At 47.0% G+C, this 15742-nt stretch overlaps 1 protein-coding gene across 13 annotated transcripts in view; it reads left to right on the top strand.

Annotated features, from left to right (window-relative positions):
- CTNNA3 (catenin alpha 3) overlaps window positions 1–15742 on the top strand; it is a 1115062-nt gene that overhangs the window by 984534 nt on the left and 114786 nt on the right. For all 13 annotated transcript variants that reach the window (XM_053307737.1, XM_053307736.1, XM_053307734.1 and 10 more), the window contains one exon: window positions 3394–3486. In XM_053307737.1, coding sequence (XP_053163712.1) covers window positions 3394–3486 — 93 coding nt within the window. The remainder of the gene's footprint in view (window positions 1–3393; window positions 3487–15742) is intronic.

Here is a 15742-nt window from a genome sequence, read left to right as displayed (position 1 = left end):
GATCTTAAGGATCTGGAGTATAGTACTGAGCTAGATAGAGTGATGGTCTTTCTCCATATAAGGTAACTTGATATGCTCAAAGGTGCTTCTCTACAGCACTGGAAAAGTATCCACAATATTTTATATGAGAGCAGAGGAGATTTTGAGCAGTTTGCTAGGTGAAACATTCTGGGGAAACCTGAGGCAAGAAGCTGTGTATTGCTTCATTAACAGAAATATGGAGAGAGCTTCACGAGGATTTTCAGCATCCTGAATTACTGCAGTCTGTCTCCTAGATTATTAACTCAGTAAAGCCCTTTTCTGAATGAACTGAGAGTTGAAGAAAACAAACAAAAGGCTTTTCTAGGACATACATGAAACCAAATATATTGTACTTCTAGTGGTACATCAAAAACAATTTGAGTTTTGGTCATCAAATATAAAAAAGAATAAAGCAGACAGAGCAAGAAAATAGGTAAACACGATGAAAGAAAGAAAAAGATTTCCATATGAAAAGAGACTTGAACTATGTAACGTAGAGATGATAGGGATAAAGTTCGTGTTTGCAAAGCAGCGAATTGTATTTATTTGGAAAACCAAGAATTTTACTTGGTTTACAGAACCATATAGAAACAAGGCTAAAATAGAGGCATGTGGGGAGAAATATACTCTTTCACACAGAACATACTTTTTCAAACTCACCCCCCCCCCCCCACCATTGTAGCGCAGTGTTGTCAAGTATTAGAACATAGGAAGCTGCCATACCGAGTCAGATCAATGGTCTATTTAGTTCAGTACTGTCTATATAGGTGGCCCTCATTATCCACAGTGCCAGCACCCATGGCTTCACATATCTGCAGTTGGGCAATAGAGACTTGACCTCATTATTCGCGGATGTAAAAAGAGTTAAAATTTGCATATCTGTGGTTCCTAGGTGGCCCGAAATGATTTACAATGTCATTTCTGGCCACCGCTTTATTTATTTATTTATTTATTTATTTATTTATTTATTTATTTATTTAAATTTTCTTATATACCGCCTCCTCCAAAGACTCTAAGCGGCAAACAACAACAATACCAATAACACTTTAAAACGAAATTTAATTTTAAAAAAATTAAAAAATTAAAATTAAAGGGCAGACACCTAGTGAAACTGGTAGGTCTTGAAAAGGGCCTTAAAAGCAATTAAAGAGGTGACTGAACAAATCTGGGAGGAAAGTGTGTTCCAAAGAAGAGGGGCAGCCATAGAGAAGGCCCTCCTATGGGCCTAGGCACCACACACTACACCAGGACCTGGGACACTAAGGGGGGCCAACTGAGATCTCACAGGACGGGATACCATTTTGCTGAACAGAGCCATTTGTGGATCTTTCTTTAAAAAAAAAAATCCCCATGATTTTTCATGGGAAGTCAGTGGGTTTGGGGGACATGTCTGGACAGCTGGAGAGCATGTCAAAGTATTTTATTTCACTTATTTCTGCCTCCTCCCTACTTTTCCCCACTTTTTTACTCTCAAGGAACCTAACCCCCCAATTCCCATTGACTCAAATTCTCGTTGTCCACATTTTCGTTATCCGTGGCTGTAGGTGAGAATGGAACCCCCGTGGCTAATGAGGGCCACATGTACTGACTGGCAGTGGCTCTGTAAGGTATCAAATAGGAGTCTTTTCCAACCCAATTTGGAGATGCCAGAGTTTGAAACTGGGACCTTCTGCATGCAAAACAGATGCTCCACCACTGAGCCACAGCCCCAGCCCTTTTTGTGCCACACAAAAGTTACACATTTCCAGGGATAGAAAGGGCATCCAGAATGCTCTCAGAGTTACAGCCTGTGGCCATCACCCAATGCCACAACATTGCTCGTGCAACAGATGAAGTTGTGCTATTGTAAGAAAGTCGTGTAGCTGCACCAAGTGATGGGGATATTGTGCTCCTGCACAAAAGTTCTCTCCAAAATGTATGAGGAAGAGGTTTTGCAGGAAGTGCAAACATGTTTGCACTAGAGTAACACTATTCTGGAACATAAGCTCCTGACTTAATACATGCAACTAGTGCAACATACCTGCATTAGTGCATCATGATTGCACAAGTGCAGCATTAGTCTGGATTTCAGCCTGTGGCTTTGGTTTTCTTCTCACCTAAAACTTGTACTAAAATTACTATGCTAACTTAATAGATTTTTGCTCATTTAAATATATTTTCTCAGTGCAAGAACTTCTAGAATTTGTTCAAATGTGCAGCTTTTCAGCAAATAAGTTCTAGGTAGGTTTGATTATCCCAGACTTCAATTTGCCTGCCATTACTCTTAAGTCAAACTACAGAAATGGATAAGCAAAGCGCTATTGTAGGCAAATCAGATTCCTTGTTAGCTCAAAATATAGCACATACAAACTTTATGAGCAATCACTCTGATATGTAAAGTTATATGAAGCTTAAAAAGCATTTGAACAAATTTAAGCAATCTGTTTCTATGTAAATGGATTTTTTTTTTTTTTACAATGCAACATTCAACATGTGCAGATAAAGAAATGGCTAGAGGTAAGGCACACCCACACAGCAGCTCCCATTGCTCACAGTCTGATATCGGAGTGCTAAACTGAAAATGTAGGAAGAAATACAGTAAAAAAATGGTACACAACAGGTGCTATAAAGATACGCTATATAAAGCAATATTGGCTATGCTGAATAAAGGTAAAGTGTGCCATCGAGTCAGTGTCGTCTCCTGGAGACCAGAGAGCCCTGTGGTTGTCTTTAGTAGAATATAGGAGGGGTGTGCTGAATACATATGGTGAAAGGGGTAACTGGCATGTTCTTGATCTCTTACATTTTTCTGATATGTGCATTGCTATATGTGGGAGTGCTGGCAGCATGCCAGGACCTCAGTATTAGATTCAGACTGAGGCCATGTGTATTGAACAGTATTCCAGTGGTCTTCAACCTGTGTTGGCACACTAGGCCTTGACCCAGGCCCAGGGACATTGTGATAATTGGGCACATGTGTGTGCAAAGAACACACATTGTGGGGTCCCAAGGGGCTGGCTTTGCTGCCTCACCCACCCCCTATGTTCATTACACCCATTGCTGCACTCACCCCAACTTCCAGCTGGCTGATAACCATGAGTGTTGAGCTAAGCCGGGTGAGGGGAAGAAGTGTGGAGCAAAGGGATGCGGGTAGGGAAGAAGCATGGAGCAAAGGGGCAGTAGTGGAGAAGGAGAGGTGCGGAGTGAAGGCCTGCTGGTGTGCTCTGGATTTTGCACACAGGCTGCCTTCCGCCTAGCTATGCCATTGGGCATTGAAAGGTCCAAAACAAGGATCAGTGTCCAAAACAATGACTCAGAAGACCAGATTATTTCTAGACAGATGCTGAATTTGTCCTTAAATGTAAAATATGCTTTGCCATGTTCTATTTCCAGACCACTGAAGAACTTGAAGATGTGTCTGATCTTGAAGATGACCATGATGCACGCAGCTGCACCAGTATTCAGACTGAAGGGAAAACTGATAGGGTGCGTATCAGAGCAATGTTACAGAGATATAGCTGAATGAGTGGCTTCTACTGTTGTCCCTTTGAGGTGTCTTAATTCAGGTTGTGACTCATGGCAAAATGTTACTCCTTTCTTCAACAGATTCCTGAATGTGCATACAACATATTAATTGGGAAGTTAATTTGTGCAGCCCGCCTCAGGGACATATCCCTGGCAACAAGAAGGCCTTTTAGGGGGAGGGGAGAGAAACAAAAATCACATCCTCATCCCCCTTCCCATGTGCTGCACTGTGAAGTAGGCCTTGAACACAGCTAGTTTAGTGGTTCCTAAGCCTGTGTAACATGTGGGCTGCTTCCTAATTGTAATATAGTAAATATACTATAACAGGGCTGCTCAACTTCAGCCCTCCTGCAGATGCTGGCCTACAATTCCCATAATCCCTGGCTATAGGCCACTGTGGCTGAGGATTATGGGAGTTGTAGTTCAAAAACAGCTGGGTGGCCGAAGTTGAGCTGGGTGGCCTGTACTAGAACATCGGGAGGTGGGTCGTGAACAGTGCTAAGCAGAATAACAAGACCCCTTTTGTCTAGCAATGGGCATTTGATGGAAAACTAAAGTTGTAATTGCTCTCCAACAATAAAACAAATTAGTCTGCTCAGCTTGCAGTGGCAGATTTGGAGTAAGTAAGCTAGTCAACTGTTACCTGTGCACTAGATTTTATGCTTTCATAGGGTTCAGTATGTAAGGTTTTGAGAATTATCACTCTGCTGATACTCCTTTGGATAAACGCATCTGCTGTCTATGTTCAATTTCCTTTTTGCTTGGAATGAAATCAAGTTGAACAAGTGTCCAAACTGGCCAGATGGCTGCTGAACAGTTGCCAAATGGGCAATGCCCTTTTGCAACATACTTTGGCAGCTATCCAGGGCAGCTGGCTTGATCAGTAGCTATCTTTTACACCTTCTCCCATAGCGGCCCTCTCCTGCCCAGGTGATAGAGCAATTTGAGGAGGAAAATCCTCTTACCAGAGAACAACATGGAGGAGAGCTGGTCTTGTGGTAGCAAGCATGACTTGTCCCCTTAGCTACACAGGGTCTGCCCTGGTTGCATATGAATGGGAGACTACATGTGTGAGCACTGTAAGAAATTCCCTTAAGGGATGGAACCCTCTGGGAAGTGCATCTAGGTTCCAAGTTCCCTCCCTGGCATCTCCAAGATAGTTGCACCCAGACCCAAGGAGACATGGACACAGATACCTTTGGTGAAACTGGCCACTTTTATTAACATTCCAATTGCAGTGGAGTTGCTGAGGTATTCAACTGAGATTGGCGCTCCACCCCCACGCAGTGCGGGCTCTCACAGGTCGGCCATGCGTGTGGCCGCCTTACCCTAAAAGCCTAGGGCGCTGGAACCTTGGCTCGAGGTGACTCAACTGCTGTCAAGTGGGAACGCCCTTCTCAACCAACCTAATGTCAGGTCCCTGCCGTCAGCACCACCCCTCCGATGCTGTCCAGCCAAACGGAAGGATGCCACCAACAGCGGGGTAGGAGTTGAGCTGCATCCCCTGTCTGTCAAGCCTCAGGAGATCAGCGCCTCCTACTTGAAGCCAAATGCTTACCTAAGGTGCTGCACCGATTATTCCCCAGTTTCCCGCCTCACTGTAACTGCCACTGCGGGCGTTAGCCTAGCTTAACGACCCATACCCCACAAGCCCCTAAGAACCACTGCCAATCCCAGCCTCCAATCATCAATGAGTAGCCGCATCCCCTCGGGTGAAAGGTGAACCCCATCACCCCTGTAGAGTTTCGGCTGCAAAAAAAGTATGTCGTGCAGTATGCAACCGCCCCCCCCCCCCCGGTGGCCAGGAAACGTGCAATCGCCATGTTAACCCCCCCCCCGCCTAGCCCTGTTGATTTTATTCTGCTTGCATGCCCCCCTCCATACCCTATGCTGCGTGATGTCAGACCAGAGTATAATAATATCAGGGCACCATGCCAGCACCACGTCCAGGTCCTGTATGGTCTGCTGAGACAGTGAGAATCCCGGCTGGCTGACTAGGTCATTGCCCCCAAAATGCAGCAGCAGGATATCCGGCACCAGATTCTCCTCAAGGAATTCACGCAGCATTGACAAAAATTGGGCCCTCCTCATGCCCCTCCTTCCGTGCCACTCTACAGAGGCCCATTGCCCCAGGCCCAACTGCGTTTCAGGACACCCTGCGCCCATTTGAACACCCCAAAAATGAAATAGTGGCCCAAGACGAGGACTCTGGCCCGCTCCGCCAGAGACTTCGCCCCTGCGCAAGAGAGAGAATGTTAGTAAAGGGTGAGGCAGGGTGCTGGGCGGGGGGTGCCCCCTGCTAGCGCACGTATTTGTGGTAGACCCCCAACCGCCATTGGCCCAAGCATTGTATAGCCACGCCTCCCAGGCGCGCCGCCTCAGAGGCCGCCCTGATTCTGAATGAATGGGGGGACAGGTGTCGCGTGGGCACCCCCGCAGCCACGAAGGCCTTCCGCAGCACCACCCAAAGTTGGTATTGTGACAGGTGCCCGCCATCCGTGTGGATGAAGAGGCAGCCCTCCGCTTCCCCCTTGATGGCCAAGTATGCTACAAGCGCCTGAACCAGACACAATTGTTGGTTGACTGCCCTGTAGAGGCAAATGACCTGCCCTTTCCCCTTCTGATCTGTTTTGGAGAAATGGAGCTGAAGCTCCGCCGACAAGAGCCTGAAGGTGAGGTCCCGCCTCTGCAGCACCTGGCCTGCTAAGCTGCGCGCTCCTCTTGGGAATAACTCACCTATCCTGAACGCTCCAAAGAAGGCTACCAGGGCTGCCGCTCGGAACAGGGCCTCCTCGTATGGGGAAGAGCAGATCCCCTTTAAGTGCTGTGATGCACTCATTAACACCTCTGAGGTAATTGGCTGGCGGTGTAATTGGCTGAGCCGTTGTTTCCCTGGCCCAGCCCTCCAACATGCGCCGCACCCGGAAATCAGCTGTGTGGTCTGGCAGCCCCCTAGCCTTCCCGTAGAAGGCCAACGCTGACAGATGACCTGCCATAGTGCTCACCACCAACCCGCCTGCATGGAGATGCACCAGATATTGCATGAGGTGTTCCAGAGAGGGAGGCCATTCCTGCCTGATCCATACCTGTGACCTAAACTGTTGAAATGCCCTAACCCTCCTGCTGTAGGCTACCCAGGTCCTAGGTGTAATCGAGGCCTTGATCGCTTGGAAGGCCTCTACACTCCAAGGCTCCATAGCCACTCGAGCATCCACTCGGGGCATGCAGCTGCTTCTGGGGCCAGTTGCTGGAAATGCTGCATCTGAAAATGAGACAGGGCATCCGCCATGTCGTTCTGCACCCCAGGGATGTGTTGGGCAGTAAACAGTGTGTTGTGGTGTAAGCAGGTCAGCACAAGGGCCCGTACTAGGCCCATAACCCTCTTGGACCTGGAAGTTTGACTGTTGATAACCTGCACCGTTGTGAGGTTGTCGCACCAGAAGCGCACGACCAAATTGCTAAACCAATCAGTCCAGATGTGGGCAGCCACCACTATGGGGAACAGTTCGAGGAAGGTGAGATTCTCTCATGATGCCCTTGTCTGCCCAATCCTGTGGCCAGTGCTCTGTGCACCACCGCCCCCTCAGTTAGAGGCCAAAACCTAACCCTCCAGCTGCATCCAACTGTACTTGGTACTCAGTTTCCAGCAGTTGCACGTCTCGCCAAAAGGACACTCAGTTAAAAGATGTCAAGAAGCTCTGCCAGAGCCTCATGTCTTCCCTCATATCTGCGGTCACCCTGATCAGAAAGTGCGGATGCCTGCACCCAACCATGGTGTCGCAGAGGCGCCTGAGAAAGGGGCGGCCTGGGGCTACTGCCCGGCAGGCAAAGTTAAGATGCCCCACCAATGACTGCAGTTGTCTGAGGGTAACTTCCTTGGCCCGGACACAAGTCCTGAGCAGTTCCCTCAATATTTGAAGCTTGCCAGCTGGAAGGCATGAGAGCTGTCCCTGCATGTCGAATTCTATGCCTAGGAAAACGAGTCTAGTGGACGGTCCTTCGGTCTTGTCTTTGGCCAGGGAGACCCCTAGCTCCCTACAAACTGCCATAAATGTGTGGAGCAGTAAAGCGCACTGATTGGTGCCCGCTCTGCCTCCGAAAAGAAAGTCATCAAAAAAGTGAGGCATAGAGCGAAGCCCCGCTCGCCAGCACAATGCCCACTCAAGCATCGCACTTCAAAAGCTGCACATGATACTGAGCATCCCATGGACAGCACCCTGTCAATGTAAAACTTTCCCTCAAAGGCGAAGTCAAGAAGTTTAAAATCGTCTGGGTGGACAGGCAGCAGCCTAAACGCAGACTCGATGTCACATTTTGCCAGCAGGGCCTTGGGCCCACAGGCCTGCACCATATCCACCGTCTCGAACCCCACCGCTGCTCGAACCAAACCTGAGGCCAGTCAAGCACCCGGCCTAATGAAGCTCATGGAGGGCCCCTTCTTCTGGTGCAAGGTGCTGCGGATGCTGGGCCTCTGCTGGGTGACCCAGGGCCAGGACACACAAGATCCCGGGCTGCGGCCTAGTAGGCCCCGCAGGTGCAGGACCGCAGGCCCCACGTGCAGGCCATGCACAGAGGGGCGTTTGAAGCTCCCCGGTGCTGGTGGGCCGTATGCTGTGTTGGCCGTGAGGTGCCCTGAAACAGGCCGTGGCACCGTGCCGTGCCGTGCCGCAAAGTGGCACCTTAGAAGGCCTGGCAGAAGCCGGCCGACATGGCCCCGGCCAACACGGCCGATCCGCTCTCCGCCACGAAGCGGAGATAGGCCCTGCCGCCGATGGGCGGGCCGCAGCAGGTTGAAGCCGCCCGCAGCCGGGAGGCACGTGGATGATCTGCCATGGCCTTGGCTGCCGAACGTTAGAGCGGGTGGGCTTAAAAGCCCGAACCCCCGCCTACAACCCCCGGCGCAGCCAGATTCCCACAGGCCCAGCCACGTGTTTGTAGCCGGCCTGGGAGAACTGCCCGCCCACGTCCACTCTCTGCAACTCCGAGAGTCGGACTGGGCAGGCGCCTGCGCGCAGGCCATGGGCCTGCTCTGGCCCCACCCCCCGGAGGAATGCCTGACCAATGGGAGACAGCTCCCAGTGTCACGTGCTCCTCCATAGGGGGCTGAGGCAAATGAGCTGCACCACCTAGAGAGGCGGTGATCGGCTGGCAGCTGGGAGAGATTCCTGCCTGCAATCTTGGAGAAGCCGCTGCCAGTCTGTGTAGATAATACTGAGCAAGATGGACCAACAGTCTGACTCAGTATGTGGCAGCTACCTATGTTCCTGTGTTGCATTTACTGTGCAGCTCAGCCCTCACATGCTTATTTTAACCAAGTGAAGTAGCAGCTGTTAATGGATGGGGAGAAACAGGTTTGAGACCATGGCATGAGAAAAAGCAAGCTATAAACTTTCCCCTACTGCAGTCCAGTGTTCCCTCTAACAGGGATTCCCAGATGTTGCTGACTACAACTCCCATATTCCCCAAGCAAAAACCATTGCAGCTGGGGATTCTGGGAGTTGCAGTCAGCCACATCTGGGAATCCCTGTTAGAGGGAACACTGCTGCAGTCCTGATTTAGATCCCACCCCCAATTGTTGTTTCCCCTAGAGGGAAGTTCCCACTGATGCCAATGAGCATTTCCCTTGGGGGAAACAGCAGCCACCAGGGAAGGACACATTAAATTGGACCTTGAGGGGAAGAACTAGAGCCCCCCTCTCCTCATAATACAGTCCCGCTTCTCTTTGGCCTTGTGATGGTTCTGCCACTCTACACCCTGGCAACTAAATCTGGCTTTCTTCTTGCTTGATCTACTGCCACCCTTTGTTCACTACAACCTACAATATTTAATATTCTGTGCCCTTGGTAGGCAATAAATGGTGTAGGCATGGGCATTACACCAATATGGGGTTAGTCTATTCAATTAGAAGGTAAAGAGAACCTATTGTTTTCCAAAAGGTTATCCTTCTAAATCAATACAAGAATTAAAAGATAACTAAATACAGGATTCTTCAGCCTCTGATAACACTGGCCTTTCCTATATGTGTTTAGGTTTGAATGACTATAGATTCTGTTCCGAAAGTGGAGATAAAATACTTCATACTTTTTCTTCCTAATCTTCCTTCTACCAACTCCTTAACTCTCCTTAATCTTCCTTCCACCAGCTCCTTAACTGCCATTTCTCCTGCTGCGGATCCCTTTTTATTTTAACCAACTAGTCTCCTTGTTAGTCCTTCAGCATCTTGTTTCCAGCCTTCCAGTTACTTCTTCACCATACTTACAGTTGACTCCTAACTGAACTCTCTCTTCCTGATGCCCAGGTTCTGAAACCCATGGAACTCCTTCCATCAATCAAATCCAGCCATGCCCCCCTGATACCATACCTAGACTCCAAACACTTGGCAACCGTTGCCATACTCCCTCCCCAGCAGTGGTGGCTGGTGTGGACACTGCCAGGGGGCAGAGGGAGGCACCTTTAAGTCTCAATTAATAGGTGGTTACCTCCCATACTACTCTTACCAGCAACAGCACGCTGCAGCAGAGGATGGACTCCGCCACTCAGCTGGCTTCTGCACAAACATGGAGGCTATTTGCTGGCCACACAAATGGCTTCCACCAGCTGAGGGGAGCCACAATGGGTGCAGGGCAGTATTCCACTGCTGGTAAGAACTTTCAGGTGCAGCAGTATGGGAGGAAAGCACCTACTAATTTAGAGTTAAAGGTGCTTCCTGCTGCCTCCCCGGTGTCAACCGCCCCAGCCACCACTGCTTCCCAATAAACCTCAGAACCAAGCAACACAATATTCTTAAGTAAATTCTGTCACTGCGAATTTACTCCCCATATGTCAAGTCTTCACCAGTCGTCTCCTTCCATGGCTGCTGTTTTAATTTACAAAAAACCCAACAACCCAGGCGTGCAAGGGCCAGCCTTCATATTTAACTATTGTATAGTTCAACCATTAACTGTTGTGTAGTTTAACCCTTCTCCAGTGGTGCCTGGTGGTAAGAACATGTTAGGAAACCCCTATATAGACCCTGAATGAAATACTATAAATACAAGTTTGTGCAATTTCAAGGCATACTTGTTTATATCTTCTTCTTCTTTTTAATTGACCAAGACTAATGCTATATGGGCTAAACCTCTTATCAGAGTAATGCACAGTATTATGACACACATTGGGAAGTATATCTACTGTAGATTTTTAAAGGAACAGTGTAAAATAAAAACAACTTAATTCCCCAGGATTTAACTATATTTGAATTTTAACAGTTCTTAAAACATACTGTGTGAAATGATGACTCTCTACAAGAATAACTAAACAATAAGGCATTAAACACTTGGCAATTAAGCTACCACAGCTGCTCATTTTGGTCTGAATTATGCTTTAAAATTACTACCTTTGGAAGGCTAACACAAACAAGGTCTTCCCTCCAAATACTTTCCATATGAAAGGCTGCATCTTTGTTTTTCATGAATATAGGTTGCGCAGTGACAGAAATAACTGCATAAATATTCCATAATGACTTTCTTCAAGAAGGTTATTTATCTCACATGAAATTTTATTCATATTGAAAATTCAAATTATTAAATCCCAGTTACATAGAAGAATAAAGTATCCACTATTATTGGATGGATCATTATTCAAGGATGGTCAGCTTCTCTTTTCTTAGGGGCCATTCTCTTTTTCAGACTGTGTTCTGGAGATTGATAGTATATTTTACCTCATGAACTGAGCCCTCGGGAATGGTCTTGCTCCACAATGAAGTTGGTGGTCTCTACAAGTAAGGGTTTCCTAAGCTCTCCAGATATTATAAAAACACCATGCTATAGTTGTGAATAGTGGGGTGAAGGGGGAGGAAGTCCCACCCCTACCATGTCACTCACCCACACACCCCGTTGCTCAATCTTATAGCAGGGCTTGTCTGAAGAAGGCAGAGCCCTACCTGTGATGACCGGCGCTCTCATGATTGCAAGACTAGATCAATCCACCCTCGCTATCACAGGAGTGTTGACCATAACTGGTAGAGCCCTGACATCTTCAGATGAGGCCCACTGTAGGTGTGAATGGAGGGGCATGCAGATGAGTGAACGACAGGGACAGAACTTCCTCTCCTTTTGCCACACTGTACATGACTACAGTGGGGCATTTTTATAACATCCGAAGCTGCCTCTTGGTATAGAATATATTTGAAAGAATTATGGGAGCTGGAGTGCAAGTGAAGAAAAACTATTTTCAAATTCGACAGATTTTAGGTTATTACCCTCCTAAACAGCTCAGGCCCTGGGTATTTAAGAGAATGTCTGCTTCACCATGAGCCCCACCACCTGTTAAGATAATCTGGAAAGGTTCGTCTGAGGTTGCAACCAACTCGTTTGGTGGCTACTTGGGAACGGGCCTTCTCCGTTGCTGCTCCCATCTCTGGCAAATTTTAAAAAGGCACTGAAGACACATTTATTCACCCAGGCTTTTAATTAGATTCATGGTTTTAAATTTTTAATGTTGGTTTTAATATATTTTAATGTTTAAATGATTTAAATGATTTTAATTGTTTACTTGATTTAGTTTTCATTTTAATTGCTTTATTTTTATTTTGATGTAAACTGCCCTGAGCCATTTTTGGAAGGGCGGTATATAAATAAAATAAATAAATAAAATACATACAATTATGGCCACATTTGCACATAACAGGGAACTGGAGTTGGAGGAGGGGTGTGCACAAAACTGGCCTGAACTGGCCTCAAACTGGACCAGGCCAGTTTGGTTTTGCCCCCCTCAAACACCCCACCTATTTGGTTCGGGGGGGGGGGTGTTCCATGATTAAAAATAAATAAATAAATTTTAGACTTATTCCCTCCAGGAGTTGGGGCCAAGGGTGTGTGTGTGTCCATGAAGGTTTCCCCTCCCTCCCCCTACCAGCCTTCCTTATGTCAAAAAGCACCTGGTTTGGGAGATATTTGGCCCTTTCCAAGCCTTTCCCCCATTGTGGCAGCCATTTTGGAGGTGGCCGCACATGCACAGTGGACCCTGAATGGCTGGATCATGATCCAGGCCACACAGGGGCCCATTGTGCATGCGCGGTGGCCTCCAAAATGTCTGCTGTGATGAGGGAAAGGCCTGGAAAGGGACAAAGATCTCCCAAACCAGGTGCTTTTTGACATAAGGAAGGCTGGTGGGGGGAGGGAGGAGAAACCTTCATGGAAACACACCCACCCCGTGGCCTCAGAGAAGCCCCCGGAGGGAAATAGTCTAATAATAATAATAATAATAATAATAATAATAATAATAATGAACCGTTGGTCTAATGTTGAGCCAAACCGGGGGCGGAGGGGATTGGCTCAACATCAAGCCAGCAACTGAACCGGTTTGACTTCAAACAGGTTTGGATTCGAACCTGTTCACACATCCCTAGTCTGAACCTGTGCAACTCCAGTCCCATCCCTTTTGTGACCTGAGGTTTTGCTTCGGAGACTCCAGTATGAACCCTTCGTTTGTAGTGAGTTTTGCTGCTCCAAACCGGGGTTCAATGGGGCCTCCGTTGCATCTGAATGCAGCACTGGAGGCTGCATTTGGCCTGACTGGAGTTGAGGGAGGAATCTTTTCCCTCTTTCCCTTTGTGATTGGCTGTGTAAGCTGTCCTTCAAGGATGAAGTGAGCCTGCACAGCCAGCTCCCCCTTCTCTCTGCAGTCTCACTGACTGCAGTTAGACAAGTGAGGGAAGCTATTTTCCTTTATTGTGTTGCTTTAATCTGAGTTGCCTGGTTAATGAAAACTTCTCTCTTACAATCTGCTTTATGGAGAGACAATTGTTCTTATTGCCTACTATTGTTTTGCTTTTAATCTAATAATAAACCATTGTTGATGAAGTGTGCTACCTCATTTTGGTCTGTCTTGGTCACAAACCTTTGGAGACCTAAAGACTGCTCAGCCCTTCTAGGGAGGGTTCTACCACTTTACCACCACCCCCGCCCCCTGAATCTTATATGGAGAGAGTGTTTTGTCCCACATTAAAATAAAGTGGATAGTGGCAGCCTACTATGAATGCCTTACAGTCAAGGATTTACCCCAGTGAATTTCCCCCTTCCTCTCTGGCTCTGGTAGGGACTATGCATATATCAATATGTTTTAAAAGAGAGGCTGCTTTGTGGTGCAAGAAAATGTAGAGAAGTTAATGGGAGAGAAAGTAAAAGCAACCCTAAGCACCTGGAGAGAAAAGGATTAAAAATGCTGCAGCAATGCCGCCACTTATCCAGCCAATCCAATTTGTAGGATTGATTGGAAGGGAAGGAGGGAGAAGCAAGCCCAATATCTGGAGAGCTACTTCACATAAGGCTGGAAGCTACCAGTATTTCCTGAGCTACCTAATGTTCACCCCTGTTCTAGAAAACACCAATTTCAGAGAGCAGTAATGCTTTACAAATTATTCTAAAACTTGTGGTTCTGAGGGTTGGTCTACACATGCAGCAGAATTAGATGACAGAAGAGGCTGTCATTTCTGACTGTAGGTGAGGGTTGGCATTTTTCAACCATCTCCTATATTTAAACAAGTTGTTCTAGTAAGGACGAATCTACGTACTTTCCTTTCACTATACAAATCGAGGTTCACTGTTTCTGCAAATTGAGGTTCAAATCAAAGTCCACAAGTTAGATCTCTTGCACTTCAAATGTTCATGCATCCACCATTTTGGATTGGGGTGAATGACATCATTAAAACTACACCATTGAGGTGTCCCTGTATGTCACTCACTACAACTGTACCAAATTTGGTTCAAATCGGTTAGACAGTCCTCAAGTTAGTGCACATGCTCCTCAAGCATTCCCACGTCTGCCATCTTGGATTGGGGTGGGTAACATAATCACAAACTACACCATTGGGGAATCCCTATGTGTCCCTACAGCTGCAACAAATTTGGTTCAAATTGGTTAGGTGGTTCACAAATTAGCCCACTTGTGCCTCAAAAGTGTATGCGTCTGCCATCTTGAATTGGGGTGGATAACATCATTATAAAGTAAGCTGTCAAGGTGTCCCTGTGTGTCCCTACAACTGTACCCAGTTTTGTTCATATTGGTCCAGGTGTTGCAAAGTTGATAGGAGACATACACACACACACACACACACACACACACACACAATGCTGGGTGATCTCATAAGCCTACTGGAAAGTAGGCTAAAAATGCTCTCCAATAAAAACATCACTGCAGGGAATGGGTTGGAACAGAACTTTATTTGAAAGGAGGCTGATACATGGGAGAGCAATAAAAAATGGCAGGCCAGGCCCAGTTGAAGTCTGGCGAAGTCCACCCTACTGCCCCATGTGTAGCTGAAGCCTGAGATACAGATAGAAGTGTGCTTCTCTATGTGACATGCTCTCTCAAGAACTACAAGGTCCAAAGTTTCTGCTGATATTGCCAGGACACAGACAGGAGGAATCAACAGGGTGTGACAATGGACTGGCAGCAAAAGGGTGGGACAAGCACCATAATAATCATAATTGTTAATATTACAGGCACAGTAGGATAGGGATGTGCCTGAACCTGTTCGGAGGCCCTTTTACCTGGGTGTGTGTGTTTGAAGTTCGAAGATGGGGGTGTCACTTTAAGAGCGGGGGAGGGTGCACTTACCCCTCCACCCATTTCCCCCCGCTGGTGCTTGGTTTCTGTAAAAGCCTTCAGGGCGGCAGTGTACTTCCCTGCCACCCCTTCCCACTCTTTGGCCAGAAGTGGCTGGAAGTTCCGGATGCGCATGCGCATGTCACCAGGCTGCAGCTGGGCATGCCATTTTTTATTGTTTTCCCATGTATCAGGCTCTCTTCAAATAAACCCCTCCTGTATACTACCAAAGAAAATCACAGGGCTCTGTGGGCACCAGGAGTCGAAATAGACTTGATGTCACAAATTATTTTGTGGCAGCATTTTAGGTACCAGGGAGGAAAGGAGGCCACACACTCAGGCAGAGAGATACAGCATGTTGACTGAGATCCAAGCCAAAGAAGAAATGAAGAAAATGTTACTTGCTTCATAATAAATAAATAATATGTACTGTGATGTCTTAAATCAAGCAAGAAAGAATAAGATGACCACCATATGATGCACTAATCATGCATTAGCTGCCCAGAGACGTAAGTTTGGGCGGGGTATAAATTTAATAAATAATAATAATTAAAGAGCATGCATCAACTTGATTCAGTACAATTTTATAATCAAAGATATTCTCAAGCTAAGAAAAGATAAAACATAACAA

This window comes from Hemicordylus capensis, chromosome 3 (assembly GCF_027244095.1).
Source record: "Hemicordylus capensis ecotype Gifberg chromosome 3, rHemCap1.1.pri, whole genome shotgun sequence".
Classification (NCBI taxonomy): domain Eukaryota; kingdom Metazoa; phylum Chordata; class Lepidosauria; order Squamata; family Cordylidae; genus Hemicordylus; species Hemicordylus capensis.
This window is presented reverse-complemented; position numbering and strand designations above follow the sequence as displayed.